The 16,571-nt window shown below is 39.3% G+C and overlaps 2 protein-coding genes across 8 annotated transcripts in view; both read right to left on the minus strand.

The window, feature by feature from the left end:
• The window catches only part of fam13b (family with sequence similarity 13 member B), a 59,865-nt gene extending 57,240 nt beyond the window's left edge, over positions 1-2,625 (minus strand). For 6 of the 7 annotated variants that reach the window (XM_067517617.1, XM_067517619.1, XM_067517623.1 and 3 more), the window contains exon 1: positions 2,396-2,625. The gene's annotated coding sequence lies outside the window, so the exon portion shown is untranslated. The remainder of the gene's footprint in view (positions 1-2,395) is intronic. The other variant, XM_067517620.1, reaches the window with a different exon arrangement.
• Positions 2,626-5,402: 2,777 nt separating this feature from the next.
• Positions 5,403-14,243, minus strand: cxcl14 (chemokine (C-X-C motif) ligand 14). The gene is made up of 5 exons (XM_067518853.1): positions 14,066-14,243; positions 13,871-13,936; positions 11,928-12,033; positions 7,492-7,605; positions 5,403-6,341 (listed from the first exon to the last, which is right to left on the minus strand). Exons 2-5 carry the CDS (start codon positions 13,932-13,934, stop codon positions 6,326-6,328), a joined length of 300 nt encoding a protein of 99 aa, XP_067374954.1. The 5' UTR covers positions 13,935-13,936; positions 14,066-14,243; the 3' UTR covers positions 5,403-6,325.
• Between the last annotated feature and the right edge of the window lie 2,328 nt (positions 14,244-16,571).

Genomic DNA, 16,571 nt, shown 5'->3' on the forward strand with positions numbered 1-16,571 from the left:
CTTGGCATACATGGCATAACAACTGCACACTTTCTGAAAATCTCACAGAGTACATCATCATATTGCCCTACCCTGATCTGGGTTAACCACATAAATACTTGGTTCGTGAAATTACTGAAAATTTCCTTTTTGTTTTGGTCAAAATGCAGCAGCTGTGATTTACCATTTAAATGGTTAATGGTCAGACTCCACTCCAAGTGTACTTGGACAAGACACTGAAAACCTAACTAATACTAATTTGAATGTAGCAAGTCTTTCCCCATGGTGATCAATAAACCACATTAAAATCTGTAGCTAGGGAAACCATATATGTAATTTACTTTGATAGAGATGAAACAATTAGTCAATTTTGCTTGTTCCAGCTGCATAACTACAAGAATTTGCTACTTCCCCAGCGTTGTTTTATGTGGTAATAAAGTGACTATCTTTAGGTTTAGGAGAAAACCAGCAGTTTTATCACATTCATCAACCTGGCTTTTGAAGCGTCTTGACTTATTGACTTTGACATAGATAATGTAAACCAATGTAAATTGACAGGTATAATTAAATCCTAGGTAAAGATGTGATACTTTAAGCAAACAACCAAACATTTTTCACTTTGTTTCTGTAACACAAACAGCTGACGTTCCTCTAAATAATGTCAACTGTGATTTTTAAAAAGACATGCATCTAAATGTTGGATTTATTTACGCATTTATTTATTTTTTACAAATACAACCTAATATATGAAAAAAGATGTCCTTGCAAGTTTGTTCTCCGATTTTCTAAGAAAAAAGGAAACAAGTTTTTTCTTGCAGAAACCTTTGCAGAAGCTTCTCTGTTGAAGTCTGGGTCAGTGTCACACTGCATGAAACTGCCTGTGGCTCATTTTCGATTAATGTACACTAGCACATGTTTTGGGTTTACATAGTTTCCTACTGGATATTACTGTCAGTACCATCAGTATTACTATCCAACTGTAATAGTAAATACAAATAATAACATATAATAATAAACAATAATAATAATACTATTAATAGGTCAATAATGGGAAAAAGCAGTATCACATTAAAAAATGACAAATGAGAAGGTTGTGGAACATATCTTTCACGCAGGTGTGGGCATAACCAGACTGAGAAAAGTCACAGTAAATCTGGCAAACTTCTAGACGTTTGGGTCCAGCTTTAGAGATTTGGACCATGTTAAGTTTCGTTTGGCTGCGGTCCACAGAATCCAACAATAACTCTCTGACCTGGCAACAGCAATCTGACCGTGCAAGCAGCTGTGTGATTATAACCCAGCTGTGTGTATGTCAATGCACGTTTTCCTTTTATATAAAACTCATGGGTCATCTGATTTTACATAGTCCAATCTCACCCTGCGGGAGGATGGAGAGTTGAGACACTGCTGGCTGGTAACGAGTTAAGGCTAAATGCCTCAAGTGTCTCACTGACCTTGTGTTATTAATACCTTCACCAGCTTATCTCATATGGAGTGCACCTATTCAGGGCAATGACCGGATACGATTATGTAATATCTGAGGAGGTTTTAAAAGCCCCGAAATGAAAGGCAGTCTGTCACATCCTTCGAGAAAACGCGCTAAACTGATTATTATACATTGATTAGATACACAGATCTGCGCTTAAGGGTTAAATGGCTGAAGTCTGAGGGACTTGAGAAGCAAACGCGGTGACACAAAGCACCAGAACATTCCAGCACAGACGCACAACCGAGCTGGAGCACCGGCGTTAACCAGGGAGGTTTACGCTGTCATGACACGAAACGAAACTACACGAAACGCTTCTGAAGAACAGGATGTCTGGATAAGCGAAACACAGCATGATCATTTCTGCACAATGTCGTTCACACCGACCGACAAAACAAGGTGACTGTACACTGCCCATTATCGTAACATCTGACACCGATGGTGCAGAAGCAAATTGATGCCCAACTTCTGACTAAACACAAAGATAGAAACAACTGTCTAAAAACCTGAACCGCGGAGGCACTGCACCCAATTGCAGTACGTACACATCAGCTGTTGCAAGCCCTGAAATATTTAATTATTCGACAGCTCAATTTTCGGTCTCCGAGTTAGCTTGCTGTGCCTGTGAGCCAGCAGGATGAGCCACAGATGCGATTGAAGTGCCGTCGTTGCTAGCGGTTAGCTGCTGGCTCAAAATTAACCCCAAAAAGCCAGAAATGGTCTTTAACACTCACTGTACACTTGAATGTTAGTATGAAAACAAAGACACAACCACAGCAGACAAATTCACAAACTGCCTGTAAACCAAAAATAGTGATAAAGACACACACAAAGCGTCAGTCAGTATTAGCTTAGCTGGCTAGCATTAGCTGCTCAGATGCTGAGCGCTGTTAGCAGGGGAAGCTAATCACTCCCTCCGGGGAACCTTACCAGGTCAAAACAAACAGGAACGCGGAGCAAGATGCATCAATTTCTTGTTTCGTTTCTGTAGTCGACGCCTGAAGAAACGTCGACGAAATCAAAGCAGACAATGTAGAAATATCGTCGGGAACATTGCAAAGACACTCGAATATAGTATGTTTCCTGCTTTCTTTGATGCCCGTTGGCAGGTCGCTGCTTCGCAAGTCTCACACCCTCCGGAGTAGAACCTGCCAAACGCTGACCCCGCCTCTGTCACTGCGAGCACAGCGGGAGACAGGCTGCCAAATACTGGCCCCGCCTTGAAACTTAGCACGGGCTTCTTGGAGGCATCTGCGATTCATGTTTCTATACAAGATTTTAAAGAGAAATATTAAGGACACACATTAAAGACCATTTGCATATTGTATTTGCTACCATCTTGCTTTTTGCAACCACTGTATTAGCCACACAACTTTGAGCTCCTGTTTGCACACTAATTTACATGTAAAATTATTTACATCTTATTCAAAGCTTTGCAGCACCTTGGTAGTTTCGTCAGGTTCTTATAGTCCATCCCCAGGGAAGCTTTAAAATCTTTCCACCGCCACTGTTATAGTCACGTTATTATCTTTATCATTGCTCTTAAAATATTGTGCTTCTGTGGAGACTGGACCATATTGAAATTCCTGTACTTGCTACATGGCAAAAAATATCATTATTATCATTATCATCATTATCATTTCGATTGCTTTGTTTCAGTTTTGATTTTCTTAATCGCCGTCTATCAGTAGTAGGTGTCTTCAATACTCAGATGCTTTGTGTTAGATAAAGTGAACCATACTTTAATATTAGTAAAAGAGATACCATTAAGTGTATAAAGCTAATAACAAAAACGCTTTGATGGTGCTGTATTATACATGCGTATACTTATTATAGGATTATTATTAATGACCCATCTTTTTATTACTATAGTTGGTTGAGGTGGAACATATTGTAACTATAATTTAGGCTGTTATATACAAATATCCTACTGGAGATAGTTAAACCTGCTTTAACAATAAATAGGAATATACTTACTGCACTGAAATTATTTTATTTTATTTAAAGGACTCAATTACAGCAGCATCAACTGGAAATGCATAAAATGCAATACCTTTAAAATATACTTCCACATTTGTATATATTTTTTAATTTTTTAAAATGGAATTCCCCTTAAGATATTGTTAAATATTGACCTTTAGAATTATTGTCATTAGGTCTCTTGATATTGTCAATGTTGTACTGGCATTTGCTTTACATTAAGCTTCCCTAGAAACTCACTATCAGAACAAATGTTTCATAGTAATTTCTTCTGCCCTGCCACGATAAACAATAAATTATATGTCTCACCCGAATCTCTGAAACATTTATAGGCAAACTATGAATCTACCTTTACGTAGGACTATTAAGACCTAGTGCAGGTGCAGGTAGCCTGATAAAGTCGGCTGGTATATGTCACCACCTGGTGGACTCTTTGTCTCACCACACATAACCGGAAGGAGCTGTATCTTTTCATTCTTTCCCCTTCACACATCACAACAGTTTTTAGCTTTAATTTTCAAGCCTTGAGTTCATTCACAGAATAACATGCAAACACAGGCTGAACCATAGACACTTTATTGCTTTATTTCTTATATTACACTAAATGGAATGTCTAACTGTGTGTTTGGTGAGCCCGTCCAAAGACTCACCCTTCGACTAACAATTACAAACCAATTTTAAATAGCAAAAACAACTCATGACACTATAAATTCTTAAGGTGAATTCATTCTTACTAATATATAGGCTATAATGGTCCCTTTACAAAATACCTCTTTGTATATAATTATATATAAGATATAAAACAAGAGTAATGCACATTCTTCAAAGAGTATGTGATGTTTTGTATATATGCTAATGTGTATATATACTATAACTCAATTTGGTGGCACCAAAACAACACCTAAAAGTCATTACTACAATCCGCAGCATACAAAATAAGAACAGTGTTGTCCAGGAGATGTACTGGAAGAGAGACCATTAAAGAACAGATTATCATCACCCACATAGGCCTGCAGGAGACAATGAAATGATCATGATTGTTACAAATAGATAGCCTGCCATTAACGGAAATATTTGTGACTGTTGATTCGTATGTGGTTGGTGATTATCATTCAAAATCTTTGAGTTTCCTAAATAATTGCACATTTAGAATGCATTTGTAATGCAAATGTCATTATCCTAACATGACAGTGAAATTGACCACTTATTTCATATGGTTTCGTGATTTTATACTCTGTATTTCTGTTGTTGTCCACAAATCCCATGAAAAAACGAAACAAAGCCAGAAACGAATCAATCCTATAACAAGTATTGCCTTTGTATTCAAAGCCAGATGAAACTTATACATCTCTCACATATTAATGTAGTATAACGGTTCTAGTTCTTGATATAGGTTGGAGTTTAATTGTGTGGTCTTCTTATGTTTTCCTGAGTCTGTGTTTAATGTAAGGTGAGTGATATGTTAGCATGAGGTCTAGGAATCTAAAGAAACTGCATGTTAAGAACTTAGATATGACCTCTTGACCTGGCACCAATGACTTTGTCTGGGACTCTGATGACACACAGTCTGTACTGTATCATACAGGACAGTTGTTTGTTAGATAAAAGAGAAGAAGGGTACAGAAAGGACATGTTAAGTATTACTATCTGTCCATATACATGTACTGCATAAAATGTATTGCTTCTGTGAGATCATGCATGTATTATACCCTGCAACCTCTTAACTAGATGCTTGTTAAGTAAAACTGGCCTGAAATGAGAAACTCATTCTCAGCTCATCCAGGAGGCTATTTAGCATTTTTAAAAACAAAACTAATAATTTCTGACTGGGTGTGAGTGCCAGAAAAATTGGTGGAAGGTCAGGAAATACTGACAGACCTACACATACTTTGTTCTGGTCTGTTCATGGGATTTGTTGACAATGACAAGAACATAAAAAAAAAAATAACTGGGAATATTGTAACGGTCAACATACCGGTCAATTTGTATGAACTATTGCTTCATTACATATTTGTTTCAAGTGACAGTTCTGAAGCCGGTGTAAACTAGTGTTGCTTTATATATTAATATTCATGTTTTTTTAAATGAACTCCAATCCACAGACTGTATTGTATGTAGCAATTGCAAAAATGAACAACTTCTTTAATATCTATGAAACTACACCTTAGCAGTACATTATGTAGTATGAACAAGACGGGTACTGCGGACTGCTGTGGCTGTTTGACACATATGACTAGCATGCACATGGTAAACACACACATTGGTAGAGCTCCTCTAGCTGACCGCACAATAATTACTTGTGTATTATATGTAACCACACACTGTCTATGTATGAACCTTTGATGTTGTGTTTGGCCTTTTACCTATTAACTCCAGCATGCAGATTCTAAGCGCTGGTGTTAAATAAATCTTGAATACCAGGTAGTGACAATCTACTCTTACACGAAACACCCACACTATATTTTTCAAAGGAAGCTTTGCTCGTTTCTTTTGAAGGACACATTTGTACATTTGCTTCAGTTTAAAAGAAGCCTAATAGCCAAAGCAAAAGAGAAATCCTTTTAGATCAGAACTGAACAAACCTACAACTGTTTCAACATAGACAGTGCTGTTGCCGTCACTATTTGACAAGTGTAACTATAGTTGTAAGGACTGGAGTGGAGAGTGGCTGTAACTAGATTGATGGCTGACTAAAACAAAGCTAGCAACTTATATCTGAACTAAAGAAATCTCCTAATGCACCTGACTGATCTCAAGCAAAAGAGGGAGACATACAGTTTGACTGTAGATTATATCTTGTACTTCAAAAAAACACTCCTTGTTGTTCTGTTCTCATTTTTTTTGCTTCACGTGATCCATGTGTATTTGTTGGCCAAGGTTTTATGCTTCATACACCCTGTGGAAGAAAGAAGAGAGAGACTTATTTTTCTCTGCAATTTCAAATATTTGTACTATTCACTCCTTTGGCTGCCTCCACGCTGTATTTTTCTGCTACCTCCTCGTCTAACATTTGTCTCTGGACAAATAGGGATCAAGAGTTTCTTATATTTCATCTGTGGATATAAGTGGAAAGACATGGGTTTAATCACCCTGTGACCCACAGAGTGCCTGTAGAGACGTTCTCGTGTATTCTGTGAAATAGTGAATGTCTGACCCCTGACCTACCAGAAGGGGAGAACGATAAGAAGGATTCCATCAAACCAAATCAATAAAGTATTAAGTGAAAGCCACTGGACATGTTCTACAACTCAGAGTCAGACAGAACACGGCCTATATAGCAGGGCAAGCTGTGTGGTGTTATACAAACTCATCATTGAATTGACAATAATATACTTGTCTTGGCCACTTGAGGGCAGCAGAGACAAGCTTTGAACACAACACACAGCATGGTGTTAGTGAGGGACATGGCTAATGTGTTAGGTGTTCTTTTTTTCTGTTGTCGCTCTCCACCGACTCCTGAGAGAAGTATCTGATACTGTACATCTCCGCTACATTCTCCAGCTATTTATTTAAAAAGGCAATATGATATTCTCTAAAGCTGAGTTGGGTGATAATTCATACTGGGTTTGTGACAACTTTCAGATCACACACTTATTTGATCATTGTAAATATTGACCGTAACCACTACAATCACTGATTACTGATTACCATCACCAACAATGGGCCTGAAACCCTCAAGTGTTCACAATACTTTACACGTAAAGTTAAGTGACATTTGAGATGTTAAGTCGCTAGTTAAAGGCCGGAACAGCTGGTAATGCACATAGATGGTCGACTCATTTTCAGCCTTTGCATAGTTAGGCTGCATCCTTTCAAGGCTGACGGCCCTGAATCAAGACTCAGACATCTGTCCTAATTTGATTGAGTTTTACACTTTTTTCATGTCATCTTGAGCCTTAAAATGGTTTCATCAAGCTAGAAAGATGCATTTTATAGGGACTTTGCAGCTACACAGCGAGTGTCTAAACCATTATTCAAAACATTTAACTTGATACAATTGCCAGTGTGAAAAAAAATCTGTTGACTCATATTGTCAAAGAGCATACCTGTGCTTGTCCTTCCAGATGCGGAACCATTTGACCAGATTCTTGGTGCTCTGAAGTTTGGGATGAAGACAGTACTCCTGCCCTTTGAACCGAGACACATTCTCCATCGTTACACTGAGAGCATGAGCAGAGAAGGTACAAAAAAAAGGAAGATGCTATTAAATCCGAAACAATCTAATGGACAGAAAAGATGAATTCAAATCGCACCTCAAGAACAGTTTGGTTTTTTGTTTTTTTTGATGGATTTATACACTGGTGTGCGTGTTATAGGATGAAATTATTCAGATGAACTTGCACTCTGACTCGAGTTTAACTGAAGACTGTAGGTCTACTAATCATTCTGCAAGAGCCCCTATAGCTTCTCAAGCATTCCCAAACACACAAAAAAAGAGTAGCAGGTCAGAGGGAAATTATCACCTTCAATAACCTTTTACTAGAATCTACTGTTGTAGTATAAAGACTGTACAGTGGTTGGTAAGAAATGGATGCAATAAATTTTGTACTCTACAAAATAAAAGACTCAGCACAAGAACTAACTCACTGTTTTCTGCAGGGCAGATGAGCAGCCTAAAAGTTTTAAATTAAACTCCTTTAAACCACCTGAAAGCCAATCTGAGTCATCTGAATAGACTGGTCAGGTCATGGCACCTTTGAGATGTTTTGCACAAAATCTAAGCTGCTATTCTTTGCTACACTCAAAAACATTTTCACAGTCAAATGGTCTCACAAGTAAAAAGATCAGCTTGCGCAGGACGTTCAGTTTCTTGGCCGTGGAGCAATATTATGGAGCTGCCACTTAAAAATGTGACATTGAAGCTCATTGAATCTATTGGTCTGTCTGTAACTCCCCGCTTAAGGCAACGGTAGAGACAGGCTGCCTGCATGTGGCATATTCAGGCCAAACAAGAGAAATGTGGGGGGAAAAAAACACCCACCATGCCATGGGGCCTCCCCATCCAGTGACACACTCAAAGGCCCACCAAACCATGAATGCTAAATGAGTTGACTGGAAGAGAAAAGGCTTCACTCTTGATAAAAATGCTGCATTCAGTAGTTATACAGATTAGATTAAAGAGTTTTGTATTCATTTTCCTGCCCATTGAATTGTTACTTTGTTTGTCTATCAAGGTTTAGCTGGACAGCTCCACATGCTTTGTTGGGGAAGAACTGAGCTTCAAGTGTGGATGTGTGAGTTTGAGAAAAAGAACATGAAAATGCTTTTGTACATATGCATGCAAACAGACTCATATCTGCAAGGCTGTAATAAACACACCCTTAATGTTCATCCGTGGCTGCTCGACAGGGGTGAAATTTAACCTAATTACTGTGTTAATTTGAGCTTTAGTTCCTCTTCATTGTCATTCAGCTGGGCAGTCACTGGCTCTCAGAGCTAATATGGTTAGCAAAATGTTTAAGCACAGGGGAAGGAAGCCGGAGTGTGAGAAAGCTAGAAGAGAAATGTAAAAGCACAAGGGAACAAGACAAGAAAAGGAAGTAACTGCTTCATGTACGTTATTTGTGTATTTCCCTTTGCTGCCCTAAGTAAAGGGGAAATTCTTCACTTTAAGCTTTACCACTACTACCTTTACTTTATTTCTGTAGCTTCTAGTTACTTTACTTTGCAGGTTTAGATACAAAATACATTTATATTAAATATAAAGTTAAGATGACATCAACCTCCATGAACAACATTAAAATGGTTCTTAGTAAAAAAATTAGCATCTTATAATAGTCACAATAATAGAAAACACTGAAACTTCCTTGGTATTGCTGGTGTACTTTTTAAAGTAAATGTCTCAATACATAAGTATTTTTATATTGTATTGTTTGTAAAGTAAATAATTGGAAACATTTTTTCAGTAATGACAAAGGTGTGACACAGGGTAGAAGAAAGGAAACAAGAAGACGAACACTGAAGGCTGTGACACATCAAGTCGACAATAGGCCCCTGGACAATGTCGGGCGTACGGTGAGCGTCCGTCGTTATTATCAGACATATTCTGGACTAGAATTAGCTGTGAACCATCTGAGGTGATGGAGAGGGGAGTGAAAAAAGTAAGTTAACACATTCTACACGATCTTTGCGGTGTGTTCAAGTGCCACTTGTTGGCCCAGACAAAGGGCGACTTTAGCCGACGCAGCAGTTGGTCTTTGTCGCTGCTAGTTCTTTGACGTCAGTTGGTGTGTAACGGCCCTAAAAGAAGCCGATAAACACACCTAAAGGAAATATGCAAATAAATGAGCAAATAAAAAGAGGGCCAGTAATGATATTAAGATAAAAGTACAACAAGAAATAAATTGATAAACTAGAAAATGAACTGACGGGGGGAAAAAAGAAGAAAACCAAACGTTCTGGGGCGCCCGGATTGTGTGTTTCTGGTTAGGAGTGGTCAGTGAAAATGCCAAACTGGGCGCCGTAAGCCAAATGGCCACAACAAAGGCCAAAGGAGTGACTCTTACTCATTTCTCTCCTGCTCTCTTTTCTTTCCGTGGCTTTCCGGAGCCTGCTGAGGCTCATTTTTCACTGGGCACCAGCAGCTGGTGGCCCCCATCTCATGCTAACACAGCAGCCATAAAAAATGGCTGTGTGACGGGGGAACAAACACCACAGACGTGTGGGCTGACACAGACCAGAGCTATTAATTCTCAGTATTTTGTATGCACACACACTTGATTTAATGCACAAAAAAACACACATTTTCTTTGTCTTTTTCACATTTACACTTTTAAAGAGTTACACTACTGTGTAACACAGAGTTCTGTACAGAGATCAAATGTTTATACCAGCCTATGTCACATCTTTGTTACATTCACAGTTACATGTGTCTCATCCTGTTACAGACACCTGTAATATTTTGGTTGCTGCAAGTAATTATCTGTTTTTAATCATCTGTATTAATTAACATGTTGATCATTAATGAATTCACTGATTAGCCATTCTTAGCTTTTCCAGCTCGCATTAATTATCAATTCTATCATAATTTCCCACTTAATAACTGATCATTATCGTTTGGATGACAATGAGAGAAGGGGTGTGAAAGGGTTAAAATTTCCTCACTATTCTGTCAAAACACCTCAATATGTGATTCATAACACATTAAAGACACACACACGCACACATTCACAGTGTACACACGCATGCATTCACACTGTTTTCTCAGTGGCAGCTGCTGTTATCCAGATTGTGTGAACAGTGGGAAATTGTTATGTTGCAGCAGGTGGCAGCAGAGTTTTTGCGTTTGAGGCTAAACTGACTCCAGGGAGGCTGACATAACGTTGATGTCGTTGCTTCATGAGGCTTTGACAAGAAACCTCCAAGAAAACCAATTCCACAAAGAAATGATATCTCACATATCCAGCTCTTGGTCAGATTTTATCACAACACCCAGACACAGTACATACATAATAATTGTGTTTATTTATTTAGGATTGGTTAATTTAAGTCTGTTTGGATCTCTTTCGAAGAAGAGGTCTTATTATCGTCAGACAGGTTCCCGCCGCATTCCACCACGGCTCAAATTGAACATAATAGCCGTCCATCTGCTGGGGCTGTGTTTAAAGGTCAGATGGCAAAGGAAGGGTATGTGGGAGGATCAAACAGACAGCCTATAATTCACTAAGCAAGCTGAAGACTAGGTGAGGTGTTTGGGGAGTCATGTCCCACAAGAAAATTTAGAAATCTATTTTCAGGATGAGACATTAGAGGAATACGCATTGTTTATGTACATACAAATATTGTTTCCAGCTCGTTGCATGAAAAGTCAGAATGATGACTTCACGCAACGTGCGGTGTGATATGCGTGACAGGATTTTAATTGTATGATAAAAGAACAATAATGCTTTAAATTATATTTAAATGTTCAAATGAAGCTTATGTTAATCATGTATTAGATTCTGAAGTAGAAAGTACATCAAGGAGTTGGAAAACCGTTTCTTTTCCCGGCACCTTTCCATCCAATAAATAATCGTTACCTTCAGGCTGTGGTGTGTAATTAAATTATCTGTTTATCATCACACTATAAATCCTCCTAAGTGCTTTAAGCACCGACAGGCTGTTTTAAAAACACCCGCACAGCTGCCAAGTATTTTTATGTTTTTATTTGGAGTACAGAACAGTTGCAACTGTGCATCAGTTTGTCCCACAGGTAGTACTATAAGTACTATAGACCCATAGTGCACACAGGGAGGAAGGGAAGAAGAAGATATGAAAACAGAAAAAAGTCTATATGAGCCATAAAAATGGTTCGGAAAAGGTCAAGTGATTGAGGAAGAATAAAAAGAAAGGATGAGGGCGGAGAAAAGAATGAAAAATGAGTAGTACTGTGGGAGACTGTCGAGAAAAGGGCAAAGACAGATACACAAGAAAGAGATACAGCACTGGAGAGAAAGGCTGACAGATGAAGGGAGTGAAGGCATTTAAAAAAAGCATGACTCACAATATCATCTTCTCTTGGCAGAGGGGGTGTTTGGGTTTGATCTCCAGCTTCTGTACATCCTTGTATCTGATTTTTGGGCCTTTTCTGGTGCACCTGCACTTGTAGGCTGTTGAGGAATCAAACACGTTGACATGAACGACTTTGTCATTTGTCTCTGTATTTTTTCATAAGAGTAACTTAATGAAGTCGTGGTACTGGAGAATTAGGAAACTGACCATCTGGAAACTGAACTGTGTGACAGATGATTCAAATCAGTCCTGTAATTTCTGCCAGCCATGAAACATCCGAAGACAGGGAACTGATGAAAAAGTTAATTCTTTGCGATGTGACTTAAAATTAGCTCTCAATCATCATCAAGTCCCCAGAGAATCCTGGTATTACATACTGACAAATCTGTACCTCACTGGTAATAATGTGTATTGTATCAGGTAACTCTGATTCCCACCCTTGTTCATGCACTTTGTACATTAAAATACATTTTGAATAAAGTCACACATATAAGACGGGCAGTATTCTGAAATTCTGAAAATTGAAAAACTAGAAAAATTCCTTGATGCTCTTTGCCAGTTGTAATGCTTTTGTTTGATCCATTGTAGGGCTGATGATACATAACCTCAAAATGAAGGGATTCAAGTTAGGCAGAGGGAAAACTATGGCTTTAACTCTCACTTTTCATGTTTAGACAATTCTTGCACTCTAAGGACTGGGGACAGATGCACGCAATGATTTAACCGATTTTACATCAGACTTCTGAAGCGCGTATATATTTAGTTTTATCTTGTCAAAGTCAAGTTGGATAGTGGTTTCTAGTCTCATATGCTGCAAAATAAAGACAGAGGAGATGAGTTTCTGTGGGTTGTATATTTTTGCGATGGGAGGTGATGACCTGGATAGTCCAAGGCTGCTGCTATCTGTCCTGACTGCTGCCACTAAATCTGCCACAGTGGAGCCAGCACTCAGCAGACACACTACACAACGAAGGTTAATTAAGCTGAAGAGCAGTTAATACATGTATGTACAGTATACTATCAGGACTGCGCAATGATGGAATAAAGAACACTTCACAAAGACAGAAACAGATTTCAAGCACTTGCTTATTTCTATTCTCAGCTGTCTACAGATGGCACAAGTGAATCATTTTAAAAATCTAATTTTGATAAATTCTCTGCCACATTTCCATTTACATGAAATCTGCATTTAAGGAACCTATATGTGCCAATCAGTTTTGTGTAAAACGCAAAGCACACCTTCCTATGTCTTCTAAAAACTATGATGCTATGCAAATATATTTAACTATATTTCACAAGGAGCTGACAAACACAAACACTGTCCCCCAATGAACAGAAACACTGAGCCTACTATTCCCTCCAAAGTTGACAGATGTTGAAACAAATTTCCCACTGTGGAGTTTCCTCAAAATGTTTTGCTAAATTAATCTGCACTACAAAAGGTGAATCCAAGAGTGGTTTGCAGGTTGTTAAAAGACTTAAGAAAATCATGCCCTTAAACCAAAGTTGTATTCACCCCTAGAATTTATGAATAAATGTATTTATTTATTTATTTGACAAAATAAAGTTTTGAAGAAATAAACTGACCTGACTGGTCACATTAGGAGTAAAACACATGCAGCAGGTGTTATGTTGGTGATGTCAGCATAAACATAAGCATTTTGTGAACATAAGCATGAAGCTGAAGCACCACTTTAGCCAAGTAGTTGTTGCCTGATTTGCAGGGAGCAGGGAATCTTTGGCAGCACTTCACTCGTGATTCAAACAGGCTTTGGTTAAAAGGTTTTTGCCCTAAATCTCTGCATCTGCTCCTTCATACATTTAAAACAGCAAACAAAGCGTTAAATGTATAAGTTCACTGGTCGTTACGTCACCACTGCTTTAGCGCATTAAAACTTACTCAGCAATGAAAAGATGAAAAGTATTGTACTTTACCTTCTGAGCTCAGGAAGTATAACGCCACCACTAACAAAAGTACCGCCGCTGTGCTCCGATGCATGTCTTCACACACACACACACACACACACAAAAAGACGGACAGATGGATGCGTTGTAAACAGGCTCCTTAAACTCGACCTCTTTACGATTAAATGCACAAAATAATAACCGCAAAGTATTTAGAAACGCAACTATATCCACTTGCAGGGAGTTCTGAATGGCCGAACTGGGGAAGCCGCTTTTGGTCCCTTCAGAGCGCTGATTTGTGCAACTCCGCCTGTGCGTCCTGAGCGCTTGGATAAATCTCCAATGACTCGTTAGGTCTCTCTCTCTCTCTCTCTCTCTCTCCCCTTCTCGCTGCCTCTGTTTAGAGGCAGGCAGCAGCTCTTTTAAAAAGCAGCCCCCTGCCCCCCTCTCATTAATATGCACCGCCAGACAGCGAATCAAACACTTGTGTTCCTGCGAGGGAGAAGTGGGGAACATGGAAAGGGAGGGAGCAGGAGGAAATCAACATCATCATCAACAACAACAACAACAACAACAACAACAACAACAACAACAACAGCAGCAGCAGCAGCAACAACAACAACAACAACAACAAAAAACGTGCACAGAAATGAGGTTGGAATAACGTCTGCTGGTTTAGGCTAATTTGGGTCTGCTCTTGCAGTCCGGATTATAACTTGACAGAAAACTTGGTGGCAGTGGATAAAAATCAAGGTGACTATAAAGTTAAGAAACACACAAGAAATGAGACCATGTACAGATTCAGGGTATATTGCTGTATGAAGCCAAATTAATCAACTAATTATTAGAAATGCATTTATTTTCCACTGGTCAAAAATGAATGTGCTTAGACCAAAATCATCAACAATTAGTCAACATTACAAAGAGGCCAAATCAGACATAATTAGGGGTTTTATTCTGGAGCTCTACTAAAATATGTCACAACCAGAATAGGAATCAGAATCAGTATTATTGGCCAAGTATGCTCACACATACAAGGAGTTAGATTCTGTACAAGAATAAACACATAAAGACAATATAACACTGACAGCGTAACAGACTAACAGCTACAATGTGGATAAGATGAGTAGAAGTGAGTATGAGGTCAGCTGCTTAATGAGTGTGATGGCCTGAGGAAATAAAACGGTTCTGGTGTCTGGTGGTTTTGGCAGACAGAGCTCTGTAGCGCCTGCCAGAGGGGAGAAGCTGGAAGAGGTTGTGTCCAGGGTGAGGGGGTCTGTGGTGATTTTCTTTGCTGGATTCCTGGCTCTCAATGTGTACAAGTCTGGGAGAGTGGGCAGGAGTGCAATGATCCTTTCTGCAGTTCTTATCCTCTGTTGCAGTCTGTTCTTGTCCTGTTTGGTGGCTGCTCCAAATCAGATTGTGATAGAGGACAGACTCATTGACAGCAGAGAAGAACTGGATTAGCAGCTCCTGTGACAGGTCCAACTTCTTCAGCTGCCACAAGAAATACATCCTCTGCTGAGCCTTTTTGAGGATGGAGTTATTATGTTATTCTTCCACCTCAGGTCTAGGGAGACAGGGGACCCCAAGAATTTGAAGACTTCCACTGTTGACACAGGCCTGGTGGATATGATGAGGGGGGCAGAGTAGGGGGGAGCTCCTCCTGAAATTCACTGTCATCTCCTCAGTCTTCAGCATTTCCAACTCCAAGTTGTTTTGATTGCACCACAACACCAGCTGACCAACATCCTGTCAATATGCAGTCTCATTATCTCGGATCAGGCCAATAACAGTTGTATCGTCTGCAAATTTTAGGAGCTTGACAGTTGAGTCGCTTGAGGTGCAGTCGTTTGTGAAAGGAGAGAAGCAATAAGGGCAAAGGACACATCCTTAAGGACCACCAACTTTCCCATCTTTCCCTGCTGTGTCCCATTAGTCAGGATGCTGGGGATCCACTGACAGATGGAGGGGCTTGCAGAGTGTTGGGAGAGCTTGGAGGATAGGATTTCTGGAGCAATGGTGTTGAATGCCAAGCTAAAATCCAGGGGAAAAAAAAGGGCTGTGCATTAAGTCCCAGGGCTGTCAAGGTGTCCCCGGATGTAGTGCAGTCTCACCTTACCTGCATCATCTACTGATCTGTTTGCCATGTGAGCAAACTGCGGGGGTTAGAGGAGTAGACACGGGTGTGGTGGTAGTGATCACTGAGCTAATGTAGGTGAGCGGTGTGGAGTTGAGGCTTTCAAATCTACATTCAAATTTGTTAGGCCATCTGTAAGAGAATTAAAGTGTCCTTAACTTGTTTCTGGTCACATACTAGGGTTAATGGTTGTGTAATTTACATACTTTTAGACAATTTGGGATTCCAAAAACTGCTTCCTTTTTTTTTTTTTTATAATTGACCTTCAGTGCATGCAGCACTGAAGCTCTGTATAAGGTTGTTCGTCTCAACTATGTACTAAATTGTTGGAATGAAAAACACCTGCCCAGTGGTGTGTCCGGCTGATGTGTAATTGTTTTTGGAAAATAATGGAAGTGTGTGGCACAGGCAAAAAAGCTAAGTCCGTCAAGATTGAAACTACCCACGAGGCATTTCATGGTAGGCTTTAGCATCTGTACGGTGATTATGATTAATTTTAAAAAAGAGCTTTAAAAATTTGAGTGTAGTAAGAATACACGGTGTAAAGTATCCTCAGCTTCATATCTGAACATTTTGAGAGATGGTGGTTAC

Source organism: Channa argus, chromosome 10 (genome assembly GCF_033026475.1).
Source record: "Channa argus isolate prfri chromosome 10, Channa argus male v1.0, whole genome shotgun sequence".
Taxonomy (NCBI): domain Eukaryota; kingdom Metazoa; phylum Chordata; class Actinopteri; order Anabantiformes; family Channidae; genus Channa; species Channa argus.

What these genes read in the sequence shown, in the direction of transcription:
- cxcl14 (XM_067518853.1), bottom strand. Translation starts at nt 13,934, where the DNA reads ATGCATCGGAGCACAGCGGCGGTACTTTTGTTAGTGGTGGCGTTATAC. An exon ending in ATACTTCCTGAGCTCAGAAG is followed by an intron (nt 12,034 to 13,870) that starts GTAAAGTACAAT and finishes ATTCCTCAACAG; the next exon opens with CCTACAAGTGCAGGTGCACC. An exon ending in TGCCAAGAGAAGATGATATT is followed by an intron (nt 7,606 to 11,927) that starts GTGAGTCATGCT and finishes TCATGCTCTCAG; the next exon opens with TGTAACGATGGAGAATGTGT.